At 37.7% G+C, this 24,104-nt stretch overlaps 4 protein-coding genes across 4 annotated transcripts; 2 read left to right on the forward strand and 2 right to left on the reverse strand.

Moving 5' to 3' along the window:
- Positions 1–9,759: 9,759 nt before the first annotated feature.
- On the reverse strand, positions 9,760–11,519 carry LOC135130481 (uncharacterized). The gene is made up of 2 exons (XM_064057874.1): positions 10,218–11,519; positions 9,760–10,157 (listed from the first exon to the last, which is right to left on the reverse strand). Exons 1-2 carry the CDS (start codon positions 10,225–10,227, stop codon positions 9,850–9,852), a joined length of 318 nt encoding a protein of 105 aa, XP_063913944.1. The 5' UTR covers positions 10,228–11,519; the 3' UTR covers positions 9,760–9,849.
- A 30-nt stretch (positions 11,520–11,549) lies between these two features.
- LOC135129983 (uncharacterized) lies at positions 11,550–16,007 on the forward strand. The gene is made up of 4 exons (XM_064057254.1): positions 11,550–11,940; positions 11,995–12,063; positions 12,131–12,267; positions 12,324–16,007. The coding sequence occupies exons 3-4, from the start codon at positions 12,211–12,213 to the stop codon at positions 16,005–16,007; spliced, it is 3,741 nt and encodes a 1,246-aa protein (XP_063913324.1). The 5' UTR covers positions 11,550–11,940; positions 11,995–12,063; positions 12,131–12,210.
- A 174-nt stretch (positions 16,008–16,181) lies between these two features.
- On the reverse strand, positions 16,182–21,209 carry LOC135129984 (uncharacterized). The gene is made up of 4 exons (XM_064057255.1): positions 20,696–21,209; positions 20,492–20,628; positions 16,834–20,435; positions 16,182–16,632 (listed from the first exon to the last, which is right to left on the reverse strand). The coding sequence occupies exons 2-4, from the start codon at positions 20,546–20,548 to the stop codon at positions 16,182–16,184; spliced, it is 4,110 nt and encodes a 1,369-aa protein (XP_063913325.1). The 5' UTR covers positions 20,549–20,628; positions 20,696–21,209.
- A 30-nt stretch (positions 21,210–21,239) lies between these two features.
- Positions 21,240–22,999, forward strand: LOC135130380 (uncharacterized). The gene is made up of 2 exons (XM_064057751.1): positions 21,240–22,541; positions 22,602–22,999. The coding sequence occupies exons 1-2, from the start codon at positions 22,532–22,534 to the stop codon at positions 22,907–22,909; spliced, it is 318 nt and encodes a 105-aa protein (XP_063913821.1). The 5' UTR covers positions 21,240–22,531; the 3' UTR covers positions 22,910–22,999.
- The last annotated feature ends 1,105 nt before the right edge of the window (positions 23,000–24,104 follow it).

Consider the following 24,104-nt stretch of genomic DNA (forward strand, 5'->3'; position numbering starts at 1 on the left):
AAAAACCCATTTACACGGAATTGCTTTGGCACCCTTTGGTAGTGGGATCAGTTTCCATGTCTGGTTTTCTTTCAATGCAGCAATTTCTCTGTCCATGGCTTCTCGCCACTTACTACTCTCTTTGCTGTCAAGAGCCTCTTCAAAAGTTTCGGGATTTTCGATTCCAATAACAAATTTCTCTGCTGTCATGACGAAGTCTTGAAGGTGCTTTGGTTTTTCGAGAGTTGAACGATCTCTTAAATATCGCCCTGTCGACTGTTGACTTTTCTTTCCTTCTTGATCTTCAAATTCAACGTCCGTCTCAGCCTCGGTTTCATATTCGTCGTTGCTATTTTCTTCTTTTATAAAACCTTCTTCACTCTCGTCTGCTACCTCTTTTCGTTCTGTATTTTCGATAGCATGCCCTTTTTTAAACTCAATGTGTTGGAATGGTACCCTGACTTTTTCTTCACAATCTGTAAGTTTCTCTTGAAATCTTACATCTCTGGATAACACAACTTTATGCCCTTCTTCTAGATATATTCTGTAGCGCTCGTCACCGTCGTAGCCCACCAGATATCCTTTTTCAGCTTTCTCGTCCATTTTCCTTCTTTTCTCAGCTGGGACATGAATAAAGCATGTAGAAGCGATTATACGCAGATGTTTTATTCGTGGTTTCTTACCCATCCATAGCTCATATGGGCAAACTCCTTCTTTTGACGATTTTCCAGTTCTATTCAGAACATAGATTGCCGTATTTACCAACTCCGCCCAAATTGCCTCTGGAAATTTCACATTTGGATTGGAATACTTGAAAGTCCTTGCCATCTCGACTATTGTGCGATTTTCACGCTCACTTCCACCATTTTGTTCAGGTGTGTATGGTGCTGTCAATCTTAGTGTGATTCCGTTGTTTTGTAGAGTTTCTCTGACTTCTACATTGTCAAATTCGCCGCCATTATCGCAGAGCAGCTCTTTAATTGAATGGCCTTGCGCTTTTGCATGTGCTAGCATCTGTTTAAGCACATTCTTGACTTCCGATTTCTGACTGAGAATGAAACCATAGCGGAACTTTGTGTAGCTGTCTCTAAACACTACCAAATACCGCTTCTTGGTAAAGGATTCATCAAACGGTCCACATACATCAGCTGACATCAACTCTCCAGGCTGTGTGGCCCTCTTTCTTGTACCAAATGGCAGTCGATGTGCTTTGCCATAGATACATGGCTCACAGAGTTCTTTGTCTAATTTAACTTTGATGCCTACTTCTTTCTCAAGCATTTCTTTGACGTGCCGTTTATCTTGATGTCCCCACCTTTCATGATAAAGCTGTAGCATTGAGCTATCTGCAACAGCAACATTTACTTTTGTGTCACTTTCAGGAATAATTGGTTTGATGGCTGCCTTATACAATGTTCCATATACTTTACGATCTCCACATAGTATTACTTTACCATCAACTTCCAGACTGCACTTGGTAGCTGTCGACTTAAACTCGCTGCTTGGATTTCTGTCTTGAGCTGCTAAAACAGAGAATAGGTTTCTTGAAATTTCTGGAACATACCATACGTCTTTTAACGTCATCTTCAGGTTTCTGCCTTTTACTTCTGATAAAATTTCAATTGTCCCCTTTCCAAGAGCTTGTAGTTTCTCGTTTCCAGCAGCCTTTATGCTGCATGGGTTCTCAAATTCTTTAAACTCAACAAACAATTCTGAACGATTTGTAACATGTCTTGTTGCTCCATTGTCAACCCACCAATCTGTGATATTTGCCTCAGCTGCGCAAACTTCGTTGCAAATAGAGAAAAGAGCTACTTGAGTATTACATGCGCTAGTCTGAGCGTCACCTTCTGTCTTGTTTTTCGCTGGTCTTCCATCAGAAATCCATTTCTTGCAATCACGAACCCAATGTCCTCTCTTTTTGCAGTAATTACATTTGTCTTCTTTTCTTGACCACTTATTATTTGTTTTAGTTTGGCTCCCTTGTCTCTGTCTATCTGATTTCACCACTAACGCCTCTTGAACAAACTTTTCGGTGTCCTCACTTCTTCTGAAATTCCTTTCAAACATGCACAGTTGCATGGTTAACTCGTCGAACGTTCTTGCTTCATCCTTAGTTAACAGCATCCAACTGGATCGAAAAGATTCAAAGCTCTTTGGCAAAATATGCAAGGTTTTGCATACTAGCATTAAATCTGGCAGCGGATTCTCGTTTTTAGCTGCGAGTCCGATGTTTAACTCGTTCCACAAACTTTTTAGCTTTGCAATGTGCGTAGACACGTCTTCGTTTGGCGTCCAACTGAATGTGAAAAAGTCTGTGCAGATTTTGAATAACTGATCCTTGGACGTGGCCTCAAACTGCTGCTTCAACGCCTCCCAGGCGTCATGGGCGGTCTCTTTGTCCATGATTTTATGGTAGACTGCATCAGTAACTGTGCTTGTAATAATTGACTTAGCGTAACTGTTGGCCTTACGATACAAATCACTCTTCTCTTTGTGATCTTTGATTTGCGCTTCTGTGGCGCTCTGTGGTAGAGCCCTTGGCTTCTCTAGTTTGTTGTCAATTATATCTAAAGTACCTTCGTGATAATCCAGCAAGTCTCTAATTTTTCTTTTCCAGATCGGCCAGTCTGCTTCACCTACTAGTGGCTTGATATGCTTCGTTAAATCCATTTCTCTCAATTGATTTCAACGATACTATGTAAAAACTCTTCTTATTTTTACAAAACAAACTTCGGCGTAAACTAAAACGTGGCTGGGGCTCATAACCTATTATGATTATCTGGTTTTTATTCTGTAAAAACATTGAAAAACAAAAATTACTAAATAACAACACTTACATTAGCGACCTCTAGTGGTTCACATTATTAACTTTAACATGATATTTGGTTGCCTACCTCTAACACAAACAACCATTCGTTCAGTCATCTTCCTCTGGAACAGTTTGAACAGTCTTGATGGATTCAGTTACTTGAATTTAAGGGCCTTCAATCAAGACCCTCTGGAAAATTTATTTTCAAGCATCAGACAGCATGGAGCAGCCAACACCAATCCCACATGTCACCAGTTTACTGCAGCGTTAAAAACTGTAGTCGTCAACAAATTAGTATCACCAACTAATGTTGACCGCAACTGTGAGGCTGATAGGTGTGCTCCTTTAGACGACCTCTTAAGTTTGTTGAAAACTGTTGACAATGACAGCAGCAAGTTTTCCTCAATTGAAAATAGAGATGATGAGGATGATGAACAATCAGAGACACTATTAAATTTTAATATTTCAGAACTTGATGATCTTCCTCCCGAAGATGTTCAGGGACTGGCCTATGTTGCAGGTTGGGTATTAAAAAATATTAATGTCCCTGATTGTCAGAAATGTCATAACATCTTATATTCAAGTGAGGTAACAAATCGCCATCTCCTAACTTCTTTCAGGGAAGTTGACTGTACTCAGAAATTAACTTATGCTAGTGAACTTGTAATGTCCTTGCTCAAAAACATACATGATTGTTTGTATGAATTTTTAGAAACTTCTGGCTTCCAAAGAAATTTAGAAGATACTTTTAAAAATCTATTCAAACAAAATGTAAGCTACAGTGAGGAACATTGCACGGATCATGACTCTTTTAATTTGATATTAGATAGGTGTACACCTTTCCTAATATTTAAATTCTGCAGAGATAAACATAAGAGAAAAAGAATTTCTGATGGACATGTTAAGAAGATGAAAAAGCTAAAGGTAAGTAGAGTCTAATTTTTTTTTTCAGCTTATTTTTTGTGTTTATGAAGATGTATATTTTGTTATGTTTATGTAGAGTATATTTTTCTGTTTAGAATTATATTATATTTTTTTACCAAAGTTTTAATGTATGTAAAGTACTTTTATTTTGATGTTATTTTAGAAAATGTATTATTTTTGTATATAAGTATTATGTTTATGTAGAATGTTTTGTATTTATGTTTACGTTGTATCATATATTGATTATGTTGTAACAGGGCCACCTCTTTATATTGTAATTGTAATTTATTTTGACCATGAAAATTTACATGGTACTTGAAGAAACATTCATATATTACACATAATATATTATTATTATTGTTATTATGATATTATTTTCGAATTTTGTTTAGCTTCTTATATTTTCAATAAAAATGACTTCTTTTACAGCATAAATGTGTTTTATTTTATTTTGGTGTGTGAGCTTGGAAAATTGATCAGAATTTATTGGTCACTTACAACGATCGATAAATTTAGATCAATTTTTCCAAAATAAAATGAATAATAAAAACATTACAAAAGAATATTGGTTCTTAAACATTTAAAAATCCCGCGCATAGTGGAAAATTTTCTGCCAATTCTCATTTTAAAAAACCCGCGTAAGTTTTAGTTTGCCGACCCGTCGCAAATGGCGCTGATTTGTTGCTAGTCGTTAACAAGGGAATTTGCATTTCTTGTATTGAGTGTTCTGTGGTATAAAGATTATGGCCTGTCCAAGAGGTACCATCGGTGGAAATAAAAAACTGGGACACTGAAAATTTTTGCATTGTAAACATCTCTTTAAAATGTAATTCAAAATGAAATTTAAAAAATGTCACCTTGATTAATGTCAAGTGCCAATTCAAAAATGCCAAGTTTGAATGAAGTTCAAAAGCAAACTATTGCGCAACGTTTAAGGGATGGGGTCTCAATTAGAACAATAGCAACTGAGCTGCATATCAGCAAGAATACTGTCCTACTGGCGAAAAAAAAAATTAATGAATATGGTAGAATTATCAGACGAGCGGGGTCGGGTCGTCCAAAAAAAACGACTGCAGACGAAAACATTCAATTGGCAAATTTCATTCGAGAATATCCTTTCGAAACAGTGGTTAACGCAAGGCAGCAAACGAATTTCCCTGCGTCACTGAAAACAGCCCGGAAGAGAGTCCACGAAACTGAATTAAGAAATCGGGCTGCTGCCAATAAAATATTTTTAACTGAGCAAAACAAGGCAAATAGGGTATTATTTGCTCAGGAATTTGTCAATGAACCTGCAGATATGTGGAATAATGTGATATTTTCCGACGAAAAAACTTTCAAATCATGTAGTAATGGACGTCGTCGTGTCTATAGACCCCCAGGAACGAGATATGATGAACGCTATTGCAATAAATATAAACAATCCGGTCGCTTTTCCGTTAATGTTTGGGGGTGGGTTAGCAGCAGAGGACGTGGAATTTGCGCAATAGTAGAAGAAAGATTAAACGCTAATGTATACAGAAGGCTTCTAGAAGAACTTATGCTCCCCTCAGTAATACCAGTTTTTGGAGAACGAAACTTTATATTTCAACAAGTTTGTGGTATTCTTCTTTTCATTTTTTTTTTAATAATTATAAAACCCATTGCAGGATAACTGTCCAGTTCATAATGCCCGACTGGTAAGTCGGTATTTGGAAGCCCAGGGAGTCAATGTTTTGCCTTGGCCCTCTAGGAGCCCAGATTTAAACGTAATTGAAAATGTTTGGGGAGAAATGCAAAAATATATTTATCAAAATGATTTTCGACCTAGAAATCCACTAGAATTACAAGAAAAAATTGTCGAGGCATGGGAAACTGTAACACCTGGATATATGAGGCAGTTAGTTGCTTCCATGCCTCGTCGACTACAGAATGTGATCGATGCAAATGGTGCAATGACAAAATACTGATCAGTTGAATTGGCATCTTCAGTATAATGTTTCTAGTTATAATTCCAGTTTTTTATTTTCTCTTGAATAAAGTTACGTCCCTAATTTTACGCTCTCGTTTATGCCTTTATCTTTCCGACTAATTTCTTGAAAACAATAAATAAAATATGCGAAAATGTTTCACAAACCTAATAAATAATACTTTTGGCAGGAAAAGCCCAACTTACACGTTTTAAATTTCGAATTTTCAAAATTATCTAGTTACCTATTGTGTCCCAGTTTTTTTTGTCCAGCGATGGTACCATAGGTGTTGCCATCTATTAATAATTACACTTAATAATTTAGCAAAATTTTAATTTGATTTGACATTATGAGACTTCAAAACGTGTAATGGTCGTTTGGTTCGGTACACGGTTGTAGAATAGATAGGTTGATACACTAGCATACATTTGCATATCCCTGGTCAGCGACGCCAATTGCCGATCGCGTCGACGTTTTAGGGACACAAAACTCAGGCATCTGTCTATAACCGATGTAATTAATAAAAGAAATCGTACTTATCGACTCCGATCAAATGTCATTTACAAATTTTGTATTGTTCATAAAGCAATTTAAAAGAAAATCCCCAAAATAACTAGAATGATTTCCGCTCGACAAGGTAGAGGCGCTAGCTGTTTCTGTCCTTTCCATGGATATAGGGATCGAAAAGAAGCGTCGCCATCCCAAGCCATTAGTGTACAAACCTATCTATTCTACAACCGTGGTTCGGTATGAATGTCTTTGTGCCTTTCAAAAAAAAGTGTTAATAATTCTTTTGTCGTTTTTGAATTATTAATAGATGGCAGCACGTATGGTACCCTTGGACAGGCTATGTATCTTGGACAGGCCATAATCTTTATACTAGTCGGCCATGATCCATCAAAGTAACGTACATCGTTTCTAACGTTTTGCGCATGAGTGAAACGGAAAATCCAGAAACACGCCGGAAAGAAAAAGAAAGCGAATGTTTTGCGGTGCTGGTGACGTTTAGATCGTGAAAGTCCCCAAATTATGACAGTTGATTTCGTATTTTCATCACAACAAACATTCATAATCACAATCATAGATAATATAATAATAATATTTGTAATAGATAGGCAACTCCTTATACTGACAAAAGGATAGAGAAAGCAGCGGCCTCTGGTGGGCTGTTCCCCAACAAAACCAGGGTTACAGCCTGCTGGGTTTTTATTTTAATTTTTGTTCCACATAATTTTTTTAATAAAACAAAATGCATATTTCAGAAAATTAGCTTTAATTTTTTTAATTACAGAATTTATATGTATAATGTTCAACAATGTTCAATGTTTACTCACTTTTTTTTCTTTTTTCGTAATATTTCTTGGCTGCCATATATATGGCGTCGTCGTTTCGATGGCGGTTTCGTTCATCTTTGCCACTGAGAACTTTATTAATACCACCGGCCCAATTATAACAAACTAAAGTCGCGATCTTTTCTATAGAACCACTCCCTAGTGTAAATTTTCAAAATTTGTTTGGTGTAAGTGACCTTGACGGGTTTCTGGGGGAAAACATGTGTCAAAAATTTGACAGGTTAGATGGCCCCATTGTCAATGTAGATATTTTATTTTAATAAATAGATGAACAGAACATACAGTCTGCACGGGATACAGTACGGCATAGCTGAGGGCAACCGAAACATTCGTGTTGTACTAGTTTCGATTGCCATGTCAACTACCGCTACCAACCGCGTTCGGCGTAAAGTACTAGATGACAGGGCTACCAACTTGACTTTTTATCGAGTGCGTCCGTAGAAATGACCGCTACTGTAACTCAGTGAATTTTGATATTAGAAATTCTTTGATGTCCCCCATATGTTCACAATTATCGTTAAATTCGAAGTTTACATTCATTTTCACAGAATTTTTCAATATTTCATAGCCAGATTTTTTGAAGCAAAATTTTGGTGTTAGTTTTTGTAGCACGTGATAACAAGAACTTATGCCCGTTTGCACCAGTTCGGCTTAAAATTTAAGCGCGGTTTAACTACTCTATATGCATTGCACCGCCATTTTTTAAACTTGAAGTCTGGTTTAAATTGAACAAAATTTAAACCGTAGAATAAGCTGAAGTTAAAGCTAAAACTCCGCTTACAGACGTTGAAAACATGTCAGGTTATTGAGGTTATGATGTGATGTTTTCCTTTGACTCCACAGTTTAGTCGTAGTCAAAGAGTTTCCCACGTGACCCCCATGAACTAGTAATAAACATACATACTGTTACGAAATACACCCTTACGCCGCCCCAGTACGACGCCTATGGCGGTCGAGAGCCTTCTGGACGTACGCACGGCGCTGATGGGTGAATCATCGCTGTTGACGGCCGAGAGGCGGGCGCATAAAGACAGGTCTGGAGCGTCTCGAAGCGGCGTCCAGGGGAGTCTCGAAGCGGAGTCGCGATGGATGTTCGTGAAGGATCTCGATCAGAGACTATGGGTTTAAATAGAGGCGACCGTAGGTAATGGATTCATTCATCCAGTGAAGACAGTCGAGAGCGCCGGAATAATTTCTGTACATATTCGTCGCAATAGATAGTGTTGTAATTCGACCTGAAGAAATAAATTTTTTTTGAGTTTTACCAACACCCGATTTATTATTCGTCCGTCAATCGTAACACTGGTGTCAGGAGTGGGATTAACTGTGAAATAAATCGGGATTCGAATTTGGTTGGTGCTACTAGGGGAGACCGGAACAAAGTGAACTTTCGAGAAAATTCTCTCCCGCGGTAAGAGTGGAATAACGGAATTAGACTTTCATCACCTGACATTGGCTTCGAGAATTGACATCTGTCAAGGCTCTAGAAGTTTCTAGAAGAAAATTTTATGCCGACTACCACAAGAGCGCAAACAGCCAACATGGAGGAACAACTGACAAAAATGATGAAAATGTTGAGCGAAAATCAAAGAATAATGGAAGAAAGTAGAAAAGAAGATCGAAGAATAATGGAAGAAAATAGAAAAGAAGATCGCAGAATAATGGAAGAAAATCAAAGAATAATGGAAGAAAGTAGAAAAGAAGATCGAAGAATAATGGAAGAAAATAGAAAAGAAGATCGCAGAATAATGGAAGAAAATCAAAGAATAATGGAAGAAAATTTAAAAGCTATGCAAACTACACTTTTGAACAGCCGAAGCGAAATCCTCCAAGTCGTGCGAAATGAAGTGGACGAGGTGAGAAATGAAATGGAAAACAAGATCAAGGAGCAGTAGATAGTGCCTAGGATTAGTGGGGTAATAAATCATGTTGACAGGTGACGTTATCTTGACAGCTGTCAATCAAGATAACGATCTTAATGGATTTTTGACGTGTGCTGTCAATCAAGATAATGATCTTAATGGATTTTGATTACTCATAATTTAATTTTTATTCGCGAACGTAATTAAATTAATTATATCATTATTAAATTTAATTAGATCACTATGAATTTGATATCGGAATTAAATAATTTAAATTTAAATATATATTTTTAATTGTGTATTGCGGGTTGCATGCATATGTACATAAAGACGATAATGTTTTAAGATTACGCAATTGAATCAATGATTAAAATACTAATTACACCATCATTAATTCATTCTGAATATAATACGATTTGATGTGGGTTAATATCTGAAGCGTTTTGATAATTCTTTGATCGATTGCATTATTAACTAAAAATTAGATCGTAATGACCATTAGCCCGTGCCAATAGCTCAATAATGATGACGCACTCTATGCAAGCGACTCATCATCTACAAGCAGAGACTTGTTTCTGCATGTATTTTCTTGTTATACCCATTCTCCGAAGTCATTAATCACTAGCCCCACGGCAACATCTCATTATGATGTTTGTCCATTAGCTTTTTGTTATTAAAGACATACCGACGACGCACTTTTTGCAGACGAGTCATCATCTACAAGCACAGACTTGTTTCTGCATGTATTTTCTTGTTGTACTCCCTCTCCGAAGTCGTTAACCACTTTAATTTTTAATCGCGAACGTAATTGAATTAATTATACCATTATTAAAATTTAATTAGATCAGTGTTAACTTGATATAGAATTTAAATAATTTAAATTTAAATAGATATTTTTATTACCGAACAGCCGGTTTACATATTAATAATAATAATAATTATATTTATATACATACATATAGTTACACACATCACAATTCTACACCACTGTCGCCGTCGTCTTCTTCATCCGATAGTGGATAATATCGCTCTCTGACGAAGTGGGTGTAGTTGAATCTACCGCCCGTGAATCCAAGCTGTCTACCTTGGCAAACGAATCTCCGACTTGTTACAATTTGTACATTGCACCTAGCGCAATATACCTTCGCCAACGTATGGATGTGGCCTATCCACATTGGTCCTTTATGGTTTTTTGCACAAAACCGACATATAAATCTTTTGCGAAGATCATTTCTAGACGGGGCCTTCCGCCTGATGGAAAATAATATAATGCACAGATCTAGAAAAAAAGAAAAAAACTTATAAGAAATGAGAATAAATTACATTCTTAAAAACTTACTGTTGGCCATATCGTTCTCAGGAATAACACACGGTACTACGAAGCTGAATGAATAAGAGCGTCTGTATTTTCTAAAGTTTAAAGTAAAACTAATTTTTCAGAGGGATGACAAAGGGAGGGATAGGGTAACGACAGGTAGGTACGAGTCTTACAATTTTGCCGAAAGTTAAATTTTCTTTGTGAGTAACATTGGGCGCCACTATGCTAATACCTTCTCGCAGGTAATCACACAGAGAATGTTAAGTCCTCTAAGGTCTTGCAGAGACAATTACTTATGCACTTAAAGAAGTAGATGATGTAAAGTTAAGATAAGTTTTCTGTCTATACTAACAAAGAAGGCGCCAATATTGCATTACCCCTTTTAAATGCCTGAGACGTCGGTGAGTACCTTTTTCCAGATGATTTAACTAAGCCGACAATGTACATTGTTCCGTACATTTAAATATTTTTGAAGAAATGACTTTACATAGAAATGTTTCACTACCCAGCCACTTAGTCAGATCCCCAAATGATGGCACAGTGACTGTAAGTCCTGTCGCGACTTGCAAAGACGGGTATATTTGTTGTCATACAATGATAAGACAACCTTTCAGTCTAGAGTAATAGAAAAATAGGCGCCGGAGTGCATTACCGCAAATAGTTTTAAGTATCTGCGATGGACAAGTCGACGTTTATGGCATCTTTCATTTTTTCGTCAATTTAAGATGACACAGTCACTGTAAGTCCTGTCGCGACTTGCAAAGACGGAAATATTTGATGTCAAGCAATGATAAGAAAACCTTTAAGTCTAGAGTAATAGAAAATAGGCGCCGGAGTGCATTACCGCAAATCTGCGAAGGGCAAGTCGACGGTTTTTGGCATCTTCGTTTTTCAGACGATTTAACTAATTCGACAGTTATTTCGGATACAGATTTCCGTGTATTGAGTCATGGGTAAACGGCGTATGTACCATTTAGCTCTCGATAAATGCCAATAGGGTTTATCTGATTCCTACCACTTTTTTTACCCCACCCTCATTGGTTTTTTCTATATATTACCTTGTTTGCCTATTGTAGAATTATATTTTTTTAGTTTTGACAAAATTGTGTCTGCCGCTACGGTTTGTGATAGTGAACGTTAATTTGTGATAGTTGTGATTGTGTCAACGCAAAATGAATACAGGATTTGAAGAATTTTTGCAAACCCTGCAGATTGTTCAAATATTTACGATGTTCGCGAGTGGTTTTTTTGAAAATTTGAAAATTCTGCGAACTGTGCGGGATCATATAAATAATCGAATTATATATAAGGATGCGATTTTGGACAACAACGATCGAAAGTCATATGGTCTTTTGTTAGGAAGAATAAGACAATTGGGTAAGTTGATAATAGCTGATATCCTAAATTAATTAATTAATTGATTTAAGAAAAAATTCTAAATAATATTATTATTTTTTAACAGAAATTTTCGAAGCCGAGAAGGACGGGTGCATCAATAATGTCGAGATTCAACAGAAGAATAACTTGGAAAACCAATTTCGCTCATTTATAGAGCATGAATCTCGCATTGCTACTGCCCATCAATCTTCACCTGATGCTAGTTGGTCCAGCGATAAGGCTGTCGTGAATGCGACTTTTTCGAACAATAGCACCAGTAATAATAATTCATACAAAACGCAATCAACTGATGTCGATGAAGAAGAAGCTAGCGTAGTAAATGTATCGACATCGACATGGTCAAAAGGTATGTTGAAAATGAACATTTATTCATAACAGCTAATAATACGGAACGTTTTAGGGGCTACAGAAGGTGACGAAAGTGAAACATCAGATGTTCAAAGAGGTGCAGGGGAAAGAAGCGATACAGGTAATAGAATATAATAACATTAATAAATAAGTGATCATTAATAATAATAACTATTATTATTTCGCAGTAAACGGAGATCACAAATATTTCAATGAAAAAGGCGAGTGTGAGGCGTTCATACGTAAATTTGGGCTAACGGCAAGACGGATGGAATTTTCGTTTAAAGATGTGAACGATGACGAGATACCACAAAATTGGTTGAAGGTATTTTATACAAAAAAAAATAAATAAATAAATATTAAAATTTACGTTTGTTTCAGAATGCGTTTCAAGAGTTACTTGATTATATTACCCGTGGATTTCAACCCACCAGCATGATTGGAGTGGTCATCGAAAATGAAGAATTTCCAGACAAACCTGCCGGAATTTCTTTTCGAAGACTATCACAGCTGAGCGCGGACGTGGTGATGGACATCATTAGCGCTATCATTCAAAGCAACGCTAGCTTTTTCGCTAACGATAAGATGACTATCCGCATAGATGTGATTGATATGCCACTAGGTAGAGGATTTTCCGCACTGGATGGTAAGTGCGTGAATTTTAAAGAATTTTGTATCGCAAAAAACAGCATTTTTGTTGTGGATGTGAACAATTTTTGCCTAGCGGCGTCTCTAATTGTTGCTATTGAGTATACGGCTAACGGTTGCAATAGAAAGGTGCTACAGAAATTTAAAACAAAAAAGGGTAAAATAGATTTGCTAAATCTAGCTCAGGCACTTTGTCAAAGAGTAAATGTTGATATAACACATGGGGGCGGACACGCTGAAATTCAGCGGTTTCAAAATTACTTTAAAGAAGATTATATAATAGTTGTTTATAATAAACGCGACGGAACGTCGGTATATTTTAAAGGGGATTATAATATCAACAAGCCGAGGATTAACCTTTTATTGGAAGATCAACATTATAATGTAATTTTAAGTTTGACTGGTGCATTCGCAACGCGATTTTTCTGCGAATATTGTCTGACGAAGTATTCCCAGCAAGAACGCCATAAAAATTGTCCGTTTAAATGCCCGTGTTGCCTAACGTCGCCTCCATGTAACGACGACCCAAATGTAATAAGTTGTAATATGTGTAACAGGGTTTTTAAAGGGGAGATTTGTTTAAATAAACATAAAAAAGCCAAGACTTGCGATCGTATAAAGCGTTGTAGTACTTGTCACGCCGAGATTACACCAAAAAACAAAAAAAAGAGTACTCACAAGTGTGGAAAAAAATTTTGTAACACATGCAAAGAGGATAAGGATATTAGGCACGATTGCTACATGCACCCTTGCAAAGTTACGCGTAACAACAATGAAGCACATTTTGGTAGAAATAATAATTTTCTTTTCATCTTTTTTGATTTTGAAACGAGACAAGAGAAAAAAATTGGTGAAAAATTGTTTCTGCATGAACCAAATCTATGTGTAACGCAGCAAATATGTAAAAAGTGCTTGTCGAACGATGATATGAGCGAAAATTGTGGTGTATGTGGTCAACGCCAATACATTTTTAATAATGAGCCTGTATCACAGCTCATGGAACACATTGCCAAAATGTCAAAGATTTTCGCTGTGACAGCCATTGCACACAACATGAAAAATTTCGACGGAGCTTTTATACTACAACACATTTTTTCGAATATATCACGCTGGCAGCCAAAAGTTATAAAGCAAGGTATGAAAATATTATCGATAACATGCGGTGGTTCGATACGGTTCATAGACAGTTTGAATTTTATTCAGCTACCACTGGCGTCATTTCCTAAAACTTTTAAATTAGAAGGTGGTAAAGGATATTTTCCTCATTATTTCAACACGTTAGAGAATCAAAATTACACCGGAGACATACCATCAGTCGAGTATTACGGTTGTGATGTCATGAAAAAGAACGAACGCAGAGATTTCATGGACTGGCATCGTCGGCAAGTTGCCGATAATTATGTATTCACCATGAAAAATGAGATAATAAAATATTGTGTATCCGATGTTGATATTTTGAGGAGAGGGTGTTTGAAATTTCGCGAATGTTTTACTGAGAGCTGTAATGTAGACCCTTTGTTAGAGTGTATAACTATTGCGTCATCATGTAATCTCGTATTTAGGAGAAACTTTTTAAAACCCAACACAATAGGTATTATACCTACAGGGGGTTATAGAGGTAGGGATCGGCATAGTAAGATAGCGATAGCTTGGTTACTATGGCAAGAGTATACATTGCAATGCCGAATTAAGCACGCTGGAAATGGTCCAGAGGTTCGTTTGCGAGAAAATATCGTGGTCGACGGATTTTGCAGCGAAACAAACACCGTTTTTGAATTTTCCGGATGCTTCTGGCATGGGTGCCCTAGATGCTTTCCCGATTTTGATTCTGAATTGGCCGACAGAAATGAGCTGATGGTTACGCGGTATGAACGAACTATATTTAAAAACGAACGCATCAAAAATAACGGCTATAATTTGAATGTAATATGGGAGTGTGATTTTCGTAAACAAATAACGGAAAACCGGGAACTAAAGCAGTTTGTAGATAATCATTTATTTTCAAAAAACACACCCCTCAATCCGCGCGACAGTTTTTACGGTGGTCGTACGAACGCGTCACAGTTATATTACAAATGTCAACCAGGCGAGAGAATACTGTATTTCGATGTTTGCTCGTTGTACCCGTACGTAAACAAGTACGGTCGGTACCCTGTCGGTCATCCTACAGCCATTCATGTCGGCCATCCAGAATGCGTAAAAGTCGATCTAAACAAAGTCCATGGTTTTATTAAATGTATTGTTTTACCACCTGTTTCGTTGTATCACCCTGTTCTGCCGTACAAATGTAATGGTAAATTAACTTTTCCTCTTTGCAAAACGTGTGTTGAAACCCTGTATGAACAAGATTGCCCGCACAACGACGGACAGCGTCAGTTTACGGGTACTTTCGTTGCAGACGAGTTGCGTAAGGCTTTGGAGTTAAAGTACAGAATTATCGAAATTTTTGAAATATGGGAATACGACACCGTAAAATACGACCCAGAAACTAAAACAGGTGGGTTGTTTTCGGAGTACGTAAACACGTTTTTAAAAATAAAGCAAGAGTGTAGCGGGTGGCCTACATGGTGTAATACAGAACACGAGAAAGACAACTACATTCGCGAGTATTACGATCGTGAGGGGGTTAAATTAGAAAAAAACAAAATATGCAAGAATCCAGGGTTACGTTTCTTGGCCAAATTAATGCTCAATTCATTTTGGGGCAAATTCGGGCAGAGACAAAATCTGCAGCAGACTGCTATCATTGATCAGCCTTACAAGCTGTTCGAAATGTTTGCATCACCCGGTCGTTGCGTCAATAACTTAACCGTTATCAACCCTGAAGTACTCCTAGTAAATTGGGAGCGCGTGGAGGAGGATATATTGGCTTCTAGCACCACTAATGTAGCTATCGCTAGTTATACTACTGCTTCGGCACGATTAGTTCTTTATCATTTTTTGGAAAAGTTGGGACGACGAGTATTATATTACGACACTGACAGTGTTTTCTTCACTGCCAAACCAGACGAATGGGTACCTGATACCGGCGACTTTTTAGGCCAGCTAACCGACGAATTAGCTGATTATGGTCCAGGTAGTTACATTACGGAATTTGTGAGCGGCGGACCTAAAAATTACGCCTATGAATTCTTGAATGCTAACAAAGGGATAATTGAGCCAGTGTGTAAGGTGAAGGGTATAACTCTACACTACTCCAATAATCAAAAAGTTAATTTTAACGTATTAAAATCGATGATTCTGGATAAAGAGGCTCCAAACGTGGTCGAAGTAATCGATAAACAAATTTTTAAAGATAAATTTTTTAATATATTAACGAAAGACGCAACAAAAAAGTATAGAGTAAACTATACTAAACGTCGTAGGTTAAGCAATTCGTACGATACGCTCCCGTACGGGTACAAAGGAGCGCTTTAGTATTTTAGCAATAATAATATGTACATCCCTGGAATAATGTTTTTTTAATTATATGTGTATACATTTTTCTTTTTTTTTTGTACCGTTAAATGTAAGTTTGGATGTTTATTTGTACGTAGTTATTTGCGAAATGATGTATTTACTAAAAATTGTGAAATAAATATTGTTTTTCATTCATACACTTTTTTTTTCGCCGCCGTCCGCGCCCCCCGCCGTCCGCGCCCCGACCGCGCCCGCGCCCGCCGTCCGCGCCCCGCCCGCGCCCGCGCCCGCGCCCGCGCCCCGCCGTCCGCGCCCCGCCCGCGCCTGCGCCCCGCCGCCCGCCGCCCGCCCTCCTCGCCGCGCCTCACGCAGCCCGTGTGGCGGCGGGGCGCGGGCGCGGGCGGGGCGCGGACGGCGGGGCGCGGGCGCGGGCGCGGGCGCGGGCGGGGCGCGGACGGCGGGCGCGGGCGCGGACGGCGGGGCGCGGGCGCGGGTGCGGGCGCGGGCGGGGCGCGGACGGCGGGCGCGGGCGCGGTCGGGGCGCGGACGGCGGGGGGCGCGGACGGCGGCGAAAAAAAAAGTGTATGAATGAAAAACAATATTTATTTCACAATTTTTAGTAAATACATCATTTCGCAAATAACTACGTACAAATAAACATCCAAACTTACATTTAACGGTACAAAAAAAAAAGAAAAATGTATACACATATAATTAAAAAAACATTATTCCAGGGATGTACATATTATTATTGCTAAAATACTAAAGCGCTCCTTTGTACCCGTACGGGAGCGTATCGTACGAATTGCTTAACCTACGACGTTTAGTATAGTTTACTCTATACTTTTTTGTTGCGTCTTTCGTTAATATATTAAAAAATTTATCTTTAAAAATTTGTTTATCGATTACTTCGACCACGTTTGGAGCCTCTTTATCCAGAATCATCGATTTTAATACGTTAAAATTAACTTTTTGATTATTGGAGTAGTGTAGAGTTATACCCTTCACCTTACACACTGGCTCAATTATCCCTTTGTTAGCATTCAAGAATTCATAGGCGTAATTTTTAGGTCCGCCGCTCACAAATTCCGTAATGTAACTACCTGGACCATAATCAGCTAATTCGTCGGTTAGCTGGCCTAAAAAGTCGCCGGTATCAGGTACCCATTCGTCTGGTTTGGCAGTGAAGAAAACACTGTCAGTGTCGTAATATAATACTCGTCGTCCCAACTTTTCCAAAAAATGATAAAGAACTAATCGTGCCGAAGCAGTAGTATAACTAGCGATAGCTACATTAGTGGTGCTAGAAGCCAATATATCCTCCTCCACGCGCTCCCAATTTACTAGGAGTACTTCAGGGTTGATAACGGTTAAGTTATTGACGCAACGACCGGGTGATGCAAACATTTCGAACAGCTTGTAAGGCTGATCAATGATAGCAGTCTGCTGCAGATTTTGTCTCTGCCCGAATTTGCCCCAAAATGAATTGAGCATTAATTTGGCCAAGAAACGTAACCCTGGATTCTTGCATATTTTGTTTTTTTCTAATTTAACCCCCTCACGATCGTAATACTCGCGAATGTAGTTGTCTTTCTCGTGTTCTGTATTACACCATGTAGGCCACCCGCTACACTCTTGCTTTATTTTTAAAAACGTGTTTACGTACTCCGAAAACAACCCACCTGTTTTAGTTTCTGGGTCGTATTTTACGGTGTCGTATTCCCATATTTCAAAAATTTCGATAATTCTGTACTTTAACTCCAAAGCCTTACGCAACTCGTCTGCAACGAAAGTACCCGTAAACTGACGCTGTCCGTCGTTGTGCGGGCAATCTTGTTCATACAGGGTTTCAACACACGTTTTGCAAAGAGGAAAAGTTAATTTACCATTACATTTGTACGGCAGAACAGGGTGATACAACGAAACAGGTGGTAAAACAATACATTTAATAAAACCATGGACTTTGTTTAGATCGACTTTTACGCATTCTGGATGGCCGACATGAATGGCTGTAGGATGACCGACAGGGTACCGACCGTACTTGTTTACGTACGGGTACAACGAGCAAACATCGAAATACAGTATTCTCTCGCCTGGTTGACATTTGTAATATAACTGTGACGCGTTCGTACGACCACCGTAAAAACTGTCGCGCGGATTGAGGGGTGTGTTTTTTGAAAATAAATGATTATCTACAAACTGCTTTAGTTCCCGGTTTTCCGTTATTTGTTTACGAAAATCACACTCCCATATTACATTCAAATTATAGCCGTTATTTTTGATGCGTTCGTTTTTAAATATAGTTCGTTCATACCGCGTAACCATCAGCTCATTTCTGTCGGCCAATTCAGAATCAAAATCGGGAAAGCATCTAGGGCACCCATGCCAGAAGCATCCGGAAAATTCAAAAACGGTGTTTGTTTCGCTGCAAAATCCGTCGACCACGATATTTTCTCGCAAACGAACCTCTGGACCATTTCCAGCGTGCTTAATTCGGCATTGCAATGTATACTCTTGCCATAGTAACCAAGCTATCGCTATCTTACTATGCCGATCCCTACCTCTATAACCCCCTGTAGGTATAATACCTATTGTGTTGGGTTTTAAAAAGTTTCTCCTAAATACGAGATTACATGATGACGCAATAGTTATACACTCTAACAAAGGGTCTACATTACAGCTCTCCGTAAAACATTCGCGAAATTTCAAACACCCTCTCCTCAAAATATCAACATCGGATACACAATATTTTATTATCTCATTTTTCATGGTGAATACATAATTATCGGCAACTTGCCGACGATGCCAGTCCATGAAATCTCTGCGTTCGTTCTTTTTCATGACATCACAACCGTAATACTCGACTGATGGTATGTCTCCGGTGTAATTTTGATTCTCTAACGTGTTGAAATAATGAGGAAAATATCCTTTACCACCTTCTAATTTAAAAGTTTTAGGAAATGACGCCAGTGGTAGCTGAATAAAATTCAAACTGTCTATGAACCGTATCGAACCACCGCATGTTATCGATAATATTTTCATACCTTGCTTTATAACTTTTGGCTGCCAGCGTGATATATTCGAAAAAATGTGTTGTAGTATAAAAGCTCCGTCGAAATTTTTCATGTTGTGTGCAATGGCTGTCACAGCGAAAATCTTTGACATTTTGGCAATGTGTTCCATGAGCTGTGATACAGGCTCATTATTAAAAATGTATTGGCGTTGACCACATACACCACAATTTTCGCTCATATCATCGTTCGACAAGCACTTTTTACATATTTGCTGCGTTACACATAGATTTGGTTCATGCAGAAACAATTTTTCACCAATTTTTTTCTCTTGTCTCGTTTCAAAATCAAAAAAGATGAAAAGAAAATTATTATTTCTACCAAAATGTGCTTCATTGTTGTTACGCGTAACTTTGCAAGGGTGCATGTAGCAATCGTGCCTAATATCCTTATCCTCTTTGCATGTGTTACAAAATTTTTTTCCACACTTGTGAGTACTCTTTTTTTTGTTTTTTGGTGTAATCTCGGCGTGACAAGTACTACAACGCTTTATACGATCGCAAGTCTTGGCTTTTTTATGTTTATTTAAACAAATCTCCCCTTTAAAAACCCTGTTACACATATTACAACTTATTACATTTGGGTCGTCGTTACATGGAGGCGACGTTAGGCAACACGGGCATTTAAACGGACAATTTTTATGGCGTTCTTGCTGGGAATACTTCGTCAGACAATATTCGCAGAAAAATCGCGTTGCGAATGCACCAGTCAAACTTAAAATTACATTATAATGTTGATCTTCCAATAAAAGGTTAATCCTCGGCTTGTTGATATTATAATCCCCTTTAAAATATACCGACGTTCCGTCGCGTTTATTATAAACAACTATTATATAATCTTCTTTAAAGTAATTTTGAAACCGCTGAATTTCAGCGTGTCCGCCCCCATGTGTTATATCAACATTTACTCTTTGACAAAGTGCCTGAGCTAGATTTAGCAAATCTATTTTACCCTTTTTTGTTTTAAATTTCTGTAGCACCTTTCTATTGCAACCGTTAGCCGTATACTCAATAGCAACAATTAGAGACGCCGCTAGGCAAAAATTGTTCACATCCACAACAAAAATGCTGTTTTTTGCGATACAAAATTCTTTAAAATTCACGCACTTACCATCCAGTGCGGAAAATCCTCTACCTAGTGGCATATCAATCACATCTATGCGGATAGTCATCTTATCGTTAGCGAAAAAGCTAGCGTTGCTTTGAATGATAGCGCTAATGATGTCCATCACCACGTCCGCGCTCAGCTGTGATAGTCTTCGAAAAGAAATTCCGGCAGGTTTGTCTGGAAATTCTTCATTTTCGATGACCACTCCAATCATGCTGGTGGGTTGAAATCCACGGGTAATATAATCAAGTAACTCTTGAAACGCATTCTGAAACAAACGTAAATTTTAATATTTATTTATTTATTTTTTTTTGTATAAAATACCTTCAACCAATTTTGTGGTATCTCGTCATCGTTCACATCTTTAAACGAAAATTCCATCCGTCTTGCCGTTAGCCCAAATTTACGTATGAACGCCTCACACTCGCCTTTTTCATTGAAATATTTGTGATCTCCGTTTACTGCGAAATAATAATAGTTATTATTATTAATGATCACTTATTTATTAATGTTATTATATTCTATTACCTGTATCGCTTCTTTCCCCTGCACCTCTTTGAACATCTGATGTTTCACTTTCGTCACCTTCTGTAGCCCCTAAAACGTTCCGTATTATTAGCTGTTATGAATAAATGTTCATTTTCAACATACCTTTTGACCATGTCGATGTCGATACATTTACTACGCTAGCTTCTTCTTCATCGACATCAGTTGATTGCGTTTTGTATGAATTATTATTACTGGTGCTATTGTTCGAAAAAGTCGCATTCACGACAGCCTTATCGCTGGACCAACTAGCATCAGGTGAAGATTGATGGGCAGTAGCAATGCGAGATTCATGCTCTATAAATGAGCGAAATTGGTTTTCCAAGTTATTCTTCTGTTGAATCTCGACATTATTGATGCACCCGTCCTTCTCGGCTTCGAAAATTTCTGTTAAAAAATAATAATATTATTTAGAATTTTTTCTTAAATCAATTAATTAATTAATTTAGGATATCAGCTATTATCAACTTACCCAATTGTCTTATTCTTCCTAACAAAAGACCATATGACTTTCGATCGTTGTTGTCCAAAATCGCATCCTTATATATAATTCGATTATTTATATGATCCCGCACAGTTCGCAGAATTTTCAAATTTTCAAAAAAACCACTCGCGAACATCGTAAATATTTGAACAATCTGCAGGGTTTGCAAAAATTCTTCAAATCCTGTATTCATTTTGCGTTGACACAATCACAACTATCACAAATTAACGTTCACTATCACAAACCGTAGCGGCAGACACAATTTTGTCAAAACTAAAAAAATATAATTCTACAATAGGCAAACAAGGTAATATATAGAAAAAACCAATGAGGGTGGGGTAAAAAAAGTGGTAGGAATCAGATAAACCCTATTGGCATTTATCGAGAGCTAAATGGTACATACGCCGTTTACCCATGACTCAATACACGGAAATCTGTATCCGAAATAACTGTCGAATTAGTTAAATCGTCTGAAAAACGAAGATGCCAAAAACCGTCGACTTGCCCTTCGCAGATTTGCGGTAATGCACTCCGGCGCCTATTTTCTATTACTCTAGACTTAAAGGTTTTCTTATCATTGCTTGACATCAAATATTTCCGTCTTTGCAAGTCGCGACAGGACTTACAGTGACTGTGTCATCTTAAATTGACGAAAAAATGAAAGATGCCATAAACGTCGACTTGTCCATCGCAGATACTTAAAACTATTTGCGGTAATGCACTCCGGCGCCTATTTTTCTATTACTCTAGACTGAAAGGTTGTCTTATCATTGTATGACAACAAATATACCCGTCTTTGCAAGTCGCGACAGGACTTACAGTCACTGTGCCATCATTTGGGGATCTGACTAAGTGGCTGGGTAGTGAAACATTTCTATGTAAAGTCATTTCTTCAAAAATATTTAAATGTACGGAACAATGTACATTGTCGGCTTAGTTAAATCATCTGGAAAAAGGTACTCACCGACGTCTCAGGCATTTAAAAGGGGTAATGCAATATTGGCGCCTTCTTTGTTAGTATAGACAGAAAACTTATCTTAACTTTACATCATCTACTTCTTTAAGTGCATAAGTAATTGTCTCTGCAAGACCTTAGAGGACTTAACATTCTCTGTGTGATTACCTGCGAGAAGGTATTAGCATAGTGGCGCCCAATGTTACTCACAAAGAAAATTTAACTTTCGGCAAAATTGTAAGACTCGTACCTACCTGTCGTTACCCTATCCCTCCCTTTGTCATCCCTCTGAAAAATTAGTTTTACTTTAAACTTTAGAAAATACAGACGCTCTTATTCATTCAGCTTCGTAGTACCGTGTGTTATTCCTGAGAACGATATGGCCAACAGTAAGTTTTTAAGAATGTAATTTATTCTCATTTCTTATAAGTTTTTTTCTTTTTTTCTAGATCTGTGCATTATATTATTTTCCATCAGGCGGAAGGCCCCGTCTAGAAATGATCTTCGCAAAAGATTTATATGTCGGTTTTGTGCAAAAAACCATAAAGGACCAATGTGGATAGGCCACATCCATACGTTGGCGAAGGTATATTGCGCTAGGTGCAATGTACAAATTGTAACAAGTCGGAGATTCGTTTGCCAAGGTAGACAGCTTGGATTCACGGGCGGTAGATTCAACTACACCCACTTCGTCAGAGAGCGATATTATCCACTATCGGATGAAGAAGACGACGGCGACAGTGGTGTAGAATTGTGATGTGTGTAACTATATGTATGTATATAAATATAATTATTATTATTATTAATATGTAAACCGGCTGTTCGGTAATAAAAATATCTATTTAAATTTAAATTATTTAAATTCTATATCAAGTTAACACTGATCTAATTAAATTTTAATAATGGTATAATTAATTCAATTACGTTCGCGATTAAAAATTAAAGTGGTTAACGACTTCGGAGAGGGAGTACAACAAGAAAATACATGCAGAAACAAGTCTGTGCTTGTAGATGATGACTCGTCTGCAAAAAGTGCGTCGTCGGTATGTCTTTAATAACAAAAAGCTAATGGACAAACATCATAATGAGATGTTGCCGTGGGGCTAGTGATTAATGACTTCGGAGAATGGGTATAACAAGAAAATACATGCAGAAACAAGTCTCTGCTTGTAGATGATGAGTCGCTTGCATAGAGTGCGTCATCATTATTGAGCTATTGGCACGGGCTAATGGTCATTACGATCTAATTTTTAGTTAATAATGCAATCGATCAAAGAATTATCAAAACGCTTCAGATATTAACCCACATCAAATCGTATTATATTCAGAATGAATTAATGATGGTGTAATTAGTATTTTAATCATTGATTCAATTGCGTAATCTTAAAACATTATCGTCTTTATGTACATATGCATGCAACCCGCAATACACAATTAAAAATATATATTTAAATTTAAATTATTTAATTCCGATATCAAATTCATAGTGATCTAATTAAATTTAATAATGATATAATTAATTTAATTACGTTCGCGAATAAAAATTAAATTATGAGTAATCAAAATCCATTAAGATCATTATCTTGATTGACAGCACACGTCAAAAATCCATTAAGATCGTTATCTTGATTGACAGCTGTCAAGATAACGTCACCTGTCAACATGATTTATTACCCCACTAATCCTAGGCACTATCTACTAGGAGCTCGAAGAAAGGTTGCAAACACCACGACCTACAATTGCGACCCCTGCAGAATTCAGTCCGGTGAGAGTTCAACCCCCTATTTTCGATGGGCAGACGTCGTGGACTACTTATAAGAAGCAATTTGAAGCTGCGGCCTTGTCGAATAGCTGGAATGACCAACAGAAAGCGACCGCTTTGGTAGTAGCACTACGAGGTGCGGCCCTGGAGATTCTACAGACATTATCAGAAGAGAACCAGAAGGACTATA

Source organism: Zophobas morio, unplaced genomic scaffold, assembly GCF_036711695.1.
Source record: "Zophobas morio isolate AGI-343-1 ecotype UQ-CSIRO unplaced genomic scaffold, CSIRO_AGI_Zmor_V1 ptg000017l, whole genome shotgun sequence".
Taxonomy (NCBI): Eukaryota; Metazoa; Arthropoda; class Insecta; order Coleoptera; family Tenebrionidae; genus Zophobas; species Zophobas morio.